The sequence below is a fragment of the Crinia signifera genome, chromosome 8 (assembly GCF_055691185.1).
Source record: "Crinia signifera chromosome 8, ASM5569118v1, whole genome shotgun sequence".
In the NCBI taxonomy this organism is placed as follows: Eukaryota; Metazoa; Chordata; class Amphibia; order Anura; family Myobatrachidae; genus Crinia; species Crinia signifera.
In genome coordinates this window covers 112,224,635-112,239,347 of record NC_139224.1, presented here as the reverse complement: position 1 = coordinate 112,239,347, position 14,713 = coordinate 112,224,635, and the positions used below count along the sequence as shown (strand labels likewise).

The 14,713-nt window shown below is 43.1% G+C and overlaps 1 protein-coding gene across 7 annotated transcripts in view; it reads right to left on the bottom strand.

Annotated features, from left to right (window-relative positions):
- The window catches only part of DNM3 (dynamin 3), a 359,404-nt gene that overhangs the window by 324,113 nt on the left and 20,578 nt on the right, over positions 1 to 14,713 (bottom strand). For all 7 annotated transcript variants that reach the window (XM_083157019.1, XM_083157020.1, XM_083157022.1 and 4 more), the window contains 2 exons: positions 9,515 to 9,613; positions 5,042 to 5,202 (listed from right to left, as the gene is read on the bottom strand). In XM_083157019.1, the coding sequence (XP_083013145.1) occupies positions 5,042 to 5,202; positions 9,515 to 9,613 (260 nt within the window). The remainder of the gene's footprint in view (positions 1 to 5,041; positions 5,203 to 9,514; positions 9,614 to 14,713) is intronic.

Sequence of the window (14,713 nt, the reverse complement as noted above, 5' to 3'; positions counted from 1 at the left end):
GGTGTTACTGGAGAGTCTGTACACTCTGCACAGAACACAGATCCCTCCACCTGCGGAGTGAATTTTGCCTGACATCTTTTACATGTCAGTCTCTTAGAAGAACCCCCAGCCATGTCACCACACACTTATGCAGACAGAAGGCAGTAAGCACTTATGCTGACAGAAGGCAGTAAGAGAGAGAGAGAGCAAGGCTGTAATGCAGTGGAAGGCAGGGGAAGGAGCACCCACTAGTCAACTGTGCCCAGGGTTAAAAACACTACAGGGCTCTGACTGTAATTTGCGCACAGCCTTCGCTGCTAGAAAAAACCTCTATCACCCCACTGTGTACACTCACAGACCAGGGGTGTAGAAGTCAGCGGTGGTTCTTCTGTTCACTCTGCTGATGCAGGACGCGTGCAGAAGAGAGCTCCGGAGCTGAAAATGGCGCCGGCAATGAGGAGAAACGCAGGGGACACTGGGAACTCCTTTGCCGCGCTAAGCTCCGCACCCCGCTATGGCGCGCTTTTTAGAAAAAAAGACGCGCTGTTTACACCGCCCATTGACCGGACTCCCCTGCTAGCGGGGAGCCGGGATATACTTACGATGCCTGCTGGCCAGCGGCGGTGAGGCTGTGCGGACTGAGACGCGGCCGCAAGCAGCGGCGTCCAGTCACTCTGGGACGGCGGTCCCAGGAGCCGGGGACCCCCGCGCAGACCGCAAGCAGTGGCGCTGGGGTCCCCCCCGGCAGCTCCCGCGACGCAGACAGGCAGTCGCCAGAAGCTGCCTGTCTGATCCTCAAGTGAAAAAAGTTAAAGTAAAAGTATATAAAAAGAAAAATTTCTATTTGCCCTTAGAGGGCAAAACATTGCACCCAGCTCCCCGGGCACATTCTAAGACTGGCGGGCAGGGGGAAGTAGAGGGGAGGAGCTAGCCACAGTGTTATATTTTTTATAGTGCCCAAGCTCCTAGTGGTCGCCCTCTATTCCCCACTGTAGATCTCCAGTGCCACCTAGTGGATGAAGGAGAAATAAGGTATACGATGGTATGCAATGCGATGTTGTACAATAAAAAATTGTATGGCATAGTATGCCATACAATGCGATGGTATACAATTTTTTATTGTACAAGCACCCTGATGGGTCCTTACAATGGGTCCTTACAATGTTAAATGCCCCCCCACTATCAACGCCAACCCGAAGCGTACTCCGACCTTTTCATATTCCCACTATCCACGTGGGCGTGGAGTTGATTTTAGATAGTGTGGCGAGCGCAGCAAGCCACCGAGCCCGAAGCGTGGCAAGGGGACGCGGAATACATTTAAAGTAATACGCGTCCCCACGTGGGGCTGCGCTCGCCACGCTTCAGGCTCGGTGGCTCGCTGCGCTCGCCACACTATCTAAAATTAACTCCACGCCGACGTGGATATTGGGGGTATAAAAAGGTCGGAGGACGCGTACCGCCGCCGCTCGCCATGCTTCGGGTACGCGTTGGGGTACATAAGGGTGCTTATACAATTAAAAATCGTGTTGGGGGTGCATTTAACATTGTAAGCACCCATCAGGGTGCTTATACAATTAAAAATGACATTGCATCGCATGCATCTATATGGCATGCGATGGCATAAGATGTCATAAGATGGAAATCTTGGGCGCCATGCTAGGAAACAAGTACCAAAAATCCACCCTTTCTGTATAGTGTTGCACTATGTCTTTTCTTGTTTGAGTTTCAGAGGAAAAGAATTTCAAACTTTCTATGTGAATTGTTCCATACTTAAAGAACCAATACACAAAGACCTTATTGTGTGAGTGGTCGTATGTTTTATGAAATTTCGCCAGTGGGTGTCACCGTTTTTTTGTTTCTATATAGTTGAATTGGAGTTTTCGGTGAAGGCTCTCTTGTATGTCAACCTGGGCTGAATTTGTATACATAGCGCTGAGGTATCAGTTAAAACTTTTGTTTTAAAATCAATGTGGTGTCAAAGGGGTTATATTTATAAAGACCCCACGTACTTCCAATCCACAAGTGCCAGAATACTCAGGAACCTTATGACTGACCATGCAACAAAAAAGTAGTCTGTTTTGCTAAAGGAATTTGAATGCAGATGTTATAAGAAAAGTATCCTGTCAATATAATGTATGATCTTCAAACCATTATTTGTGCCAAACACACTACACAGTAAAAGGGCCCTTCTGAGCAATATCCGTTACTATCTCGTCCAGTGTGTACACACAATCTAATTAACGTTAAACGTTCCCACACATTAACAACCCACGTCTTGCATGTACAGACAAGGAAGGTCCTGATTAACAACGTCCATGCTGCAGCATGGCCCACACTCCCCCTGCTGCTCCCCCTGCCGTCGCTCCCATCACCAACGGCATTGGTAAGAGTGTATGCCAATATCGGCATCAGCAGGGAACTTCTAGATTGTATGGGGCTTTAGCGTGAGGCAGAGAGTGCTTGCATTTTGTAGACAGTGAGAGATGCATCTGTAGGTTGATTGACTTCAAGGATACTCTGGGGAAGCAGATGTCTCTTAATAGAGGGGCATACACATGGTGCGATTTTGGCTTAACTTTCCTTACAATTTTTTGTCAAAATCGTAAGGAAAGTTAGCCAATACCGAAGAGTGCTAAAGCACAGACTATATTTACTACAGAATAGATCACTAACGAGGACCATGCAGATCTATGTAGGCAGCTGCAGTGATCGCTGTGTGTATATGCTCCCTAAGGGCTCAGGCACTATGAGTGTATTGCCACCAACTGACATTATTGTGACGCAGAGCTTTTATTCTTGTGCTATATACAAAAGTTTCTAATTCTGAGAAAATAGCAGAATATGTTCAAATCAGCTGCTGTACATTCCCTATTAAGGTTGACATTAATAAATCTAAGCATTCGCTGGAGATTTCAATCAAACTGTATGAAATTAATTTAATAAGAAACATTATTTATTCATTCTCCAGCATTTGCCTTTCCCTGTTTATTCCAAAATCACCCGAAATCCAGGACCACTGCTGGTGTCTAAGTACTTAAGTTTCTGCAGTTACATTTTATACTAGTAATAAGTCTAAAGCACGTTAAAATTATGCTCGTTGCGCCTGGGTTTATGTATAGCTGCTCTGTTGAAAGATCGTAGATTGGGGGGTATAGATACAAAGCGCTTATGTTAGGGTAAGACACACAAGGGCAAGATGGGGGAATAATGGGATACAGGGTATAAAGAAAAAATAAAAGCGTATAATGATAAATAAACACTAATAAAAGAGAAAATGTATATGGAGAAATATAGATAAAAATAAGAATAAATAAAAAATAATAAAATAAAAAAAATAAAAATTAATTAAAAAAATTAAAAAATATAAATAAAAATAAATAAAATGCAAAAATAATTAAATAAAATTAAACAAAAAAAGATCAATCAAAAAAAGCAATGCAATAAGTGTTTACACTCTTTTGAGTAATTGTTGTTGATTGGAACCGGGTCCGGACAGTCAGGTCAAACGCTCCCCCAGTGCCTTGCACCCACCACGGACATTATACTTCCATACTGAGCATAGCTCCGGACCCGGTTCCAATCAACAATTACTCAAAAGAGTGTAAACACTTATTGCATTGCTTTTTTTGATTGATCTTTTTTTGTTTAATTTTATTTAATTATTTTTGCATTTTATTAATTTTTTTTTTTATTATTCTTATTTTTATCTATATTTCTCCATATACATTTTCTCTTTTATTAGTGTTTATTTATCATTATACTCTTTTATTTTTTCTTTATACCCTGTATCCCATTATTCCCCCATCTTGCCCTTGTGTGTCTTACCCTAACATAAGCACTTTGTATCCATACCCCCCAATCTAGTAATAAGTCTAGTGTAGATTGTAAGCTTGCAGCAGGGCCCTCCTACCTCCAAGTCTGTCTGTTGTTACCCAGTTTGTTTTATCACTGTCTACTATTGTAAAGCGCAACGGAATCTGCTGCGCTATATAAGAAACTGTAAATAAATAAATAATAAATAGTGTGTAGATTCTGTACACACAGTGCAAATAACCAGCTGTGAAAATCAGAGCAAAAGGCTCTTGTCCAGGCTGCCATGATTGATGATGTCAGAGAGTCAGAGTTCATCTGATACCAGAAAAATAAACACAAGGAAACTGAATTTCTGTTAAACAACACCTAAAGCCCTGAACACCTGGGACAAGAGGTGCCCCATGCTGAGCAGGCTGCCTAAGCACAGATCGCTCAGCACACATCGCTACACACATGTGATGCAGCCACGATGTGTGCAGAGCAGTGTTTTGCCTTTGCTTATAGGGAACACACTGCGATCTAAGCAGGATAGACAGTGCATGCACTATCTCTGCGAGCGAAGGCAACACACAAAACCACGTATTGCAATCGCTATAGGGTGAACTCACAAAGTGATTCATGCTTCCAAATAGGGCTTAAATCACCCCGTGTGTACCAATGTACATGCATTTAGTATACTGGCCCCCATTTATCATTGATCCCATTTACAATGCGATCTGGACGGATTATTACCGCCCAGGATCGCATTGTAAAATGCGATAATTTCCGCCGAATGTATGACCTGGCAGGGCGCAGGGACAGGGCTCCGATGTCTGTAGCCGGAAGCCGGGGGGGTGGTCTGCGCATGCGTGGTTATGCGCTGACCCCCCCCCCCCTGCTGACCGCACTGCCACTCGGGCAGTGTGATATGTAGCCATAGGCTTCAATGGGCTATCGCCATATCAGAATGGCGATAGCCCAGGGGTGCAATGCCGGGCTGCCCGATGTTGATACATCGGGCAGCTTCGCATCCCCCATAGAAACCTATGGGGGATGCGGCCGGCGTCGCTGCAGGGGGGGGATCGCAGCGGGGATCGGAGATTCCTGCTGCGGTCCCCCTTAATACATCCCAGTGCTACTTAATATTTGCGGTTTACCCCCGAAAACTGATGTTTTCGGGGATTTAACCGCAAATATTACTTGATAAATGGGCCCCTATATATAAGCTGTAGAAAGGATCTGAAAACCACATCTACAGTACTTCCAATACCTGATTGAGAACTTTCTGAAGATATGGGGTTCCCATGCGATCTGCTATGTGCTTGTAAGAAGGATGAGATAGAAAAAATGTCCTTTCTGCTAATAAAGCCGCTTGGACGTCCTTTTTACCATCAATTTCTTTTTGGCTTCGATTAACAACTCCAATATAACCTGCAACAGTGAATGTATGTGAACAGAAAAACAAGAAAACACATTATTATACTGTAACATAATATTCATGGATTTAATATGATAACACAAACTGTACTAAGGAAAGTGCTCGAGGTGGTGCAGAAAAAAACAGGAACACACATGACAGAAACGAACAAGGGCCATTGCCACGATATTGGCCAGAAGAGCCCTTCTGAGCGATATCTTTTAAAAGCTCATCTTGGCCCTTATTCTGATTGACGCGGACTTTACCGCATTCTTACGGATCGCGTCTTTTCGGCGTCTGCGCATGCGTGGAGAACGCAACGCGCATGTGCCACGCCTTGACTCCGTACCAGTTCGGCCAAATCCCGTACAAAACTGTTCCCCGCAATCAGTCGGGAAATATGGGCGTATTATGGGCGTCATGCGGAATGTCACATGGGCGTAGTTTAAAAGTGGGCAAAACGGGGCGGAAACATGGGCGGACACGGGGGAGTACACTTATGTTGGGGGGCGTACATTCGGATACCACTCCGAATGCACGCGATCAAAAGGGGAAGAAATGTGCGGTGTCCACAAGTGTACTATTGCTTTGCGGACACCACTCGTTCATGCGGTAGGCGAACGTACGCCTAATGACTACAAGCATTAACACCTGAACCCAATAGAATCGACTCCTTTACTCATTACTCACTAATAGGACGCTTGTCAGTGCTTTAATTGAAACCATTGCACTTCAATTGCTGTAAGGGTTAATGTGTGCAATGCATGTGTTAGGCATGCTTGTAAGGATATATTGGCATCTAATTGATTCCAATTCCAAATAAGAAGTTTTTTATGAGGATAGGTAATTGAATAAGTGGGTCTTGTGATGTATTGCAGAAGATACATAATAGTGGGTTGTTTGGCGTAAATACTCCGCTTACGTGCGGTAGCACCGCTTGGCTCCCGTTCGGATGCGGTATTCCCGAGCATACTCTGTAATACTCTGTAATACCGTGCAGAATCGGAGTGTTTCTCCCGCACACGCATGGTTTGTATGTCGTCCGTAAACACGCCCTGTTCTTAAAGAGTGAGTCCGTCCGAATGCGGAGGACACGTGGGCGTTTCTACGGACGATGGCCGCATGCGGCAAAACACCGTAGCGTGCGGACCGCTCCGTAAGAATGCGGGAATATCCGCACCGATCAGAATAAGGGCCCTTGTGTGTACAGAGCTGTAAACTCCATGGAGCGGATGAAGTCAGTCCTTACTCCAGTGACATTAATGAAATGTGTTAGAAACTGTTTGCTGACAGGCCACCTTAATCACATAGGGCAGTATTCAATGAGGCCAATTCACCATGTTTCACGGCAAATTTGTGCTATTTTCGCGTTGGAAGGTGATTTCAAAGAGTCTCTTTGAAAAAGCTCCCATTGCTAGGGGCGAAACACGTTAGAGGAAGCCCCAGCCAGAGACACCTTGGAATAATTGTTTGCAAAGCAGTCTACATCTTGAAAAAGTCGACACACCTGCGATACCAACCATCTCCTCCAGCGCCAGCCTCTCCAGCGGCCTTGAGAACTCCAAAGTGTACGGGTGACGACAGCGTCGGTGGGAGAGACACTTCCAGCCCCTCTCACCCAGCGGTGCCAGCCGGGAGACTAGGAACAAAGCCCGGACCCCTTCATCACAGGTCCGCAGCTCCCGTGCACTCTCACTGATCACCGCAGCCCTTGTGAGAGAAGCGCCGCTGGTACCAACAGCCATCAGTGAGAGCTCCTGAGAGGGTAAGAGCGGAGACCCATTTACCATCCACGCCGGTCTGCTCCCCTCCCCGCACCCGTACTGGAGGGACACTCAACATCATCCATCACCCGGAGCCACAGCGCACGGAGGCGCAGGTGAGAAACGCTTAATTGGCGTATTGTAACCAAAAAGACTGTGCTCTATTTCCAAGTATTCCTATCTACAGCTGTTATACATATTGCAAAATATAAATACAAAGACTTTTTTCCAACTGTCCCAGTGACAAGCTATTATCCAAGGTGTCCTTGTATTCCGTTTGAAGTGGATTAATATTTTAAAGATATATTGTGTGCATTAATCATCTTTTTTAGTGTGTATATTAATATTGTTGTTAGCCACCTGAATAAAAACTTTTAAATACTATAATAAATGTTGATGCTATACAAAAACCATCATTTCAAAAATTAAATTGTGTGAAGGTGTATTCTTACATGGTGCCAGACAAACAGCGCAGTTTTTCTCATTTTTGTTTGTTTCTGTATCTTTCAGGCTACCTAACTGGACACACGCAACTGTGCCCAAAAATAGGTTAGCTATAGTGTACATACACGTGTGCACTAAAAAAACTGCAGCTAAATTGAAAACCTAACTATACCAATAATTCATATATACTGTATAAAAAAAAACATTTTTCTATAAGCGCCCTGATGGTGACACTTTATTAAAGTGTCACCACTCCCCCCTTTTTTAGTCTCTGCAATTCGCTGTGTTTTTTTAATGGGCTTTTCAGTGTGATTCGCTGTGAGTGTATTCAATGAGAAGATGGTGAATTGCTTTCTAAGTGATTTTCGCCGTGTGTCACCGTGTAGCAATCGCCATCTTTTCATGGTAAAGTGGATTGTGAACTTTTAAAATAAAGTTTTTGTTTTTTTTTAAATTGGTGTAAAAAACAAAACAGGAATTTTATTATCTGAAGGGGCATGCTATTTTTATTCATGTGCTTACAGCACATGAATATATATTTAATAAAAAAAAATATATATATTTTTTTACACATAACAGCCAGCAGGGGGCCGGGAGCCGAGAGCCACTCATTACATATTCATATATTCGCTGCTCCGATCATTACGTATGCACGATCGGGAGCAGTGCTAGCGGCTCCTACCCGGTCCCCTGCTAGCTCTCCTGGGGGGCAGCTTGTGCTGCCTGGGTCCCGGGGAGCACTTCTACACCCCACATACATTCTGGGGCAGGCAGGGAGACTTCCATCTCCCTGCCTGCCACTGTACCCCGGCTCTAAGATTCGCCGCCAGGGGCAGCGAGCCCCTGCGGCATTGAAAACTGTCAGTGAGGGCTGGCAGCGAAGGCTCCAACCCTCCAAAACATGCCGACTGTGCAGCGAATCCTAAACAGGATTCGCTGCACATCGCGATTATAGTCATTACCCAAAGTATAACCCTGTCATAACAGGATTCTGCTACATGTATATTTCTACTTCTTATATCAAATACAAATGCTGATTTCCTCACATCTGGATACTTTTTCCAACGAGGCAATTTCACTGTTTTCTTGAGTATGTTCACCTTTTTGTAAATTTTTACTGCTGTTTTGTACTAGGAGGCGCCCTTGTCCCTCTTTTGTGTTTTAGAAGTACTCCTGACCTTGGTGTAAGCTACAAAAGGAGCTGTATTTTCACCTGAACTGTTATTAACATAGATGGCTGCGGAGGAAATTTACTAAAATTGGAGTTCTTTTTCACATGGGGTGTTACTATGGACAACCAATCAGAATCTACTTATTTATTTAGTACCTACTAGAACATAATAGATAGTATCTCAATGGTTGCCCATAACAACATCCCATCTGAAATAGAACTCCCATTTTATTAAATTTCCCCCTACATCTCTTTGCTTATTTCAGAACACATCCCAGCTCAACCTCTCCTCTATCTGCATATGTTAATTCCAAAACAATAGTATTGAAATTATACCAGAACGTCCTTAAATCTTCCAGTATTTCAGATCCCAGGCATCACTAAAATAACACCTCAAACACAATGACACCAATTTATATGGGTTAACTTGCCAATCACATATCACAGTAAAAAGCCAAGATAATTGTAAATAATGAGGGTCGTTCAGTGCTAATGAAGTCGACTATGAGTGTAAGGCTGCCGCTGATGGCTGCATAGGCGCTGAGCAGCTTGGCGGGTATGTGTTCCCTGTGTGATACCTGTACTGTCCCTGCTTATATTGTTACCTTCCTAGCTGTTGCAACGACCAATCGCGCCGCTGTTGGCTGCCTAGGCGCTGTTCAGCTCAGCGGGTATGCGTTCCCTGCGTCTATATCCCCCAGGCTACTTCTAGTGTATACCTATATGTGTTTGTATATATGTCACTGTTTAACTGTACCTAACTGGCTGAGTCAAATTCCTAGTATACACAAGTATACATGGCCAATAAAGCTGATTCTGATGTCTTTCAACAGCAAGGAATGCTTCTCTACCTTTCTCCTGATTAATCAGAATTTCCCATTAGCGGAGTGTTGAATCCCTTACAGCATCCAGCTCACAGTGCTGGGGTGTGAATAATATTAATAATACCTCTGCGTAATGGTAGAAGCTTGTTCTCCAAAACCTCTCGGGCATCAGTTCCCTCATCCATGAGGTCCAGTTTTGTGATTACACCAATCGTTCTGAGACCTTCAATGTAAAGCACAGTAATCAGTACCAAGCATTTTTTTTTACATTTTCCAAGCTGCATTTTCCTCTGATCAATACACATAGGGGTACATTTACTAACGATTTAGAACAGTTTTAATGTAAATTTATATATTTCAGCGACTAACTCACACAATTATGCCCCTTTCCAATGAAAGTCTCGGGTCCAACCAGGAATTGTGAACAAATTTAAAATTCGGGTCTGACTCAGAACAGACGCCACTCCAACTGCAGCTCTGACGAGGGATATACCTGGGATGACGCCATTTACCCTGCACACAGGTGCAGTCTCTCTTCTTCTGGCAGTTTGTGCGGGCATCCTCTCCAAGCACTGGGAAATCCATCTCTCCCCATGCTATAACCTGGACCCGTGTCTGATGACCTAGGTTACTCAACTATAATACAGGATTTTATTTTTAATGGAGCCGTTTCCACTGAACCAGGACCTTGGTTGTCCTGGCAGTGGACAAGGGGTATTACCACCTTTGACAATGAACAATCACCTTGAAACAGGATCTCCCCCTCACTAATGGATAAGGTATGGAAATCTAGGGCAAATTAAGGTTCCCTCACCTGAATGTTTTTGTGTCCATCAGTTACTGGACAGTTACCAGCTCTGTGAAAATTCCAGCTCTTCATCTTTTATATGGTGAGGTGGTATAATATACATATTCACATAGAAACACACACATATATCGCAGGGAACCTTTATTTTTGGTATGGAAATAAGTAACTGCATCATTGGATAACATAGGCAGGAAATAGATATACATGGTTCCTTATTATGTCAGTACCACATCAGCATAGATGTGTTCACATACATCTTTCCTACATGAGATACAAGTCACACTATACATACAGTAACGTGTGACTCTGTAGTGCCGATCATCTTATTTGTGCCTTTTTTGTTAAATAGCATCTTATTTGCAAAACAGATGACATGTGACATATCTATAGTGAGTGTGTGGCTACCGCTATATCTGCATAAGAAGTGTAACGTTACAGTGTATTCCTGGAAGACAGTATAACATAGCATTTTGTATGCAGATACGGCCGCAGTCATACACAATATAGATATGCCGCATATCATTTTAATCAGCAGAAGCTGCTTATCCATTTTTCAAATAAGATGCTACTTAGTGGTCGGAAAAAAAGATGCCCAACGCTACCGGGTCGCACCACTAGAAGGTCTGTTCACTTTGTACACTAACACATAACTAAACTTAAGGCACAATTTCCTTAATTCAATATTTTATTTATTTATCAATGAAAAACTTTTAGTCTAGCGTGTCATGAAAAAAATGCTAATATACTAGGGCCTCATCATTCATGAAAGTTTGGAAACCATTGGATTAAGGAACATCTCCACATACAGTAGCATGGAAAAGCAAGTCATGCCACCTAGTGGAATAGTACAGACATTATATATGCTATTAAAATACTTTAATAATTTAAAAAAGACAACTCTTGAAAAGGCCACATAACCAGCTCATTATTCTAATGAGTAAATCGGACACTAATTCTGTCTGATAAATTGCAGATTATGACCTTGTGATTGGTACTCCAGCTCAAATTTCGTATTCGTTCGACGGACCTATGATGTCTAGATCTTCCATGTTATGGTAGACCATGCTTAGTCGAACGTGTCTAGTTAGACGACTAAAGATAGTTGACCGCGTCTAAATTGACAGTAACGTAAATTAGACTCAAGCGTTAGGTCAGTGGGAACATGGTCAACATGTGTATTTTTTTTGGTGCAAGTCAAATTGGTTCATACTTTACTATCCAAGTGGACATAGACTTAGATAATAATAGTGTGCCAAGCTTAGCGAGGCACCATGCCCAAAGCTATGCAAAGAGAGACTGTGCACTTATACAGTGTCCACGTCGACCTATGTCAACATATCCACCAAAAAAACATGAAAAACTCATGTCAACCATGTGACTATCGACCACACACCCTTTGAACTAATGCTTGCATCTAACTTTCCTTACTGTAGATCTAGACCCCCATGTAAATCTACCTCCCTCTTCTCTACTACATCTCAATTCCTCGGTCTTCCTCTTACACATAAAAACTTTTATCTTTGACTGTGTTTGCCTGACCATCATCGGTGGCAATGGGAGCTGTCCATTTTTTTACATTTCTTGTGTGGAGGTTTATCACTCCTTTATTTGCATGCGCAGCAGCCAATACATTATTATCTGGGGCCTTTATTATTTTATCTTTTTTTTAGTGTGTACATTTTGAATCTAACTACTGTTTACCATTTGAGTGTCAAGTGAATTTGTCAAAATTGGTGGGAAAATTGGCAAGCAAACATTTTTATTCATCATAATGACCTCTAATGTTTACCATTATAGAAAATATAATCTTTATTTTTTTACACAATATTTTTTTTATTTTGAATTTATATAACAAATGTGAGCGACGCTGGTAATTTTAACTGATATTTTGCGCATCTTTCACAGAGAATTTGGCATTTTTAACAGATATTTTGGTACTTATGTAGTATCTGGGCGCCCGATTTTGTGATTGTATGCCTTACCTTAAGGCATACCTTAAGGCATACAATCAGATGCGATTCGACGCGATTTTCTGCAAAATCGCATATATTGCGATATTGCATGCAATGCGATTTTGCATAGGATTAAATGTTAACAAGGTCCTGTTCATTGGGCATAGAGTTGGTTTTATATAGCGTGGCGAGCGCAGCGAGCCCCGCGAGGGGACGTGGAAAACATTTTAAGTAATCCGCGGCCGCTTGCCACGTTTCGGGCTCGCCACGCTTCAAAAAATCAACTCTATGCCCACTTGGATAGTGGAGAAATGAACAGGACTATGTTAACATTGGATCCTATGGAAAATCGAATCGGATCGCATGCGATTCGATGCGATTTTTCCGACCCGATTTTAAAATTGGGCGTCCAGATACTACATAAGTACCGATATTTTTGCGCATCTCTCACAGAGATATTGGCATTCAAAGGGTTAATGTCAGAGCAGATGCTTCCTGATTAATGGGTAAAATATCTGTCATAGTACATAAAAGAAAACAAGTTAGTGTTTGCCAAGACCATTTTCAGGTCAAAAGCACAGTGTCTGAATATAAATGCCGTCTCTGCAAACATTACTGAGCCAGAGTAAAATTGAGACAAAATGCTTCTTGTTCTGTTATCCACCAGCAACTTAATTCACAACCATGAAGTCTCCCACAGAAGCACTACATTTATTCACCAAGCTAAAGCATTAATATGTTGCTAGTAATATAAAGCAAGTGTAGAGTCTATGGGCCTGTTTCAGAGGTGCAGGTGCTTCTGTTCATGGTCACCCACTTGTGACTTTATGAACATTAAGGCGGAGTGAAAAAAACAAAATTGAGAAATTCAAAATCGGCTAGTGTGGGAAAGTTGTTACTTGACCTGAATAAGAAACGTGCAAAATCTTTTTGATCTGAGTCAACATCTTCTGTTCTGGCAAGAGCCTAAAGTTTCACTTTTTTGGTGAAAAAAAAAGAAGATGCTCCGATGTAGTTTAAATTATGTCAGGATGTCTTAGAGTGGTTTATTAATATACTTTAGCATAGTAAAAGAGAGTAAGAGCTTGTCCTAGTGCAAAGTGACTGACTTTTGCGGGAGAAAAAATCCCTAATAATTAACCCATTTTAATGGTTTCAATTGTGAATATGGTGTTTTCTCCGGAACGTGTTTTTATTTTATTTTTTTGGGGAGAGGATGCTCTGAAATTGATGTGATCACGAATAGAAACTTGGTGGAAAAAAAACAGGGTAAATCCCTTTTGTTTGCCCTTAATAGAATAGTGCACCTATGTGTCTTCTAATGCCCAACAAACTCTTTACTGAATGCTCCAGTAAGTTCAGTAACAATGCATTACACTCTGTTCGGTACTGCTTTCCTAGCACGGCGCCCGTCTCATTGATTGTATGCCTTAAGTTTAAGGTACTTAAGGCATACAATCAACGCGATGGACCCGATTTTTTAATCTCATGGATCTTATGCATCCATAAGATCCATGAGATGCATGAGATAAAAAATCGTGAGCCCCCAATAACCATTGTTAACGCCACCAGCACTATCAACGCCAACCCGAAGCATGGCGAGCACAACAAACCCGCAAGGGGCGGCGGTGCGCGTCCTCCGACCTTTTCATACCCCCACTATCCACGTCGGCGTGGAGTTGATTTTATATAGTCTGGCGAGCGCAGCGAGCCCGAAGCGTGGCAAGCGCAGCGAGCCCCGCGAGGGGACGCGGACTACTTTACATGTATTCCGCGTCCCCTCGCGGGGCTCGCCACGCTTCGGGCTCGGTGGCTCGCTGCACTATATAAAATCAACTCCACGCCGACGTGGAGAGTGGGGGTATGAAAAGGTCGGAGGACGTGTACTGCCGCCCCTCGCGGGCTCGCTGCACTCACCACGCTTCGGGTTGGCGTCAATAGTGGGGTGGCGTTAACAATGGGGGGGCCATTTCACCCATGAGGGGGGGGGGGGGGTTGCAATTAAAATTGGGGTTTTGGGGCCTTTTTACATTGATTCCAATGTAAAAATCTTGTCGATTGCATCATCTCATGCATCTTATGCCGCACAAACACATAAGATGCATGAGATGCTTGCAATGTAAAAATCTCGTCAATCTCGTCGATTGCATCATCTCATGCATCTTATGCCGCACAAACACATAAGATGCATGAGATGCTTGAGATATCAGCCCCACACATACAATCTAGATCGTGGGCGCCGTGCTAGGAAAACAGTACCCTCTGTTCTTTAGGTGCAGGATTTAAAACACTTCTGTTTATTGTCTTTTCTTGTGGCAGTTTATTTTAAACATGAATTGGTCTGAAAAACATCCCCTATCAGTGGCGTAACTATACATTTTGCTCCCCCCAGCCAAAAAATGAGTGGCGCCCCAATTTGAAAGTGGGGGTGTGGAAAATATAAGGTGTGTGCTATGTATGCGCTACAGAATTAGGGGGTGTGGGCACTTAAAAAGAGGCGTGGTCACATAAAAGGGTGTGGTCTTGAGTGCAGTGTGCCACGCCATATACCTCTTATATACAT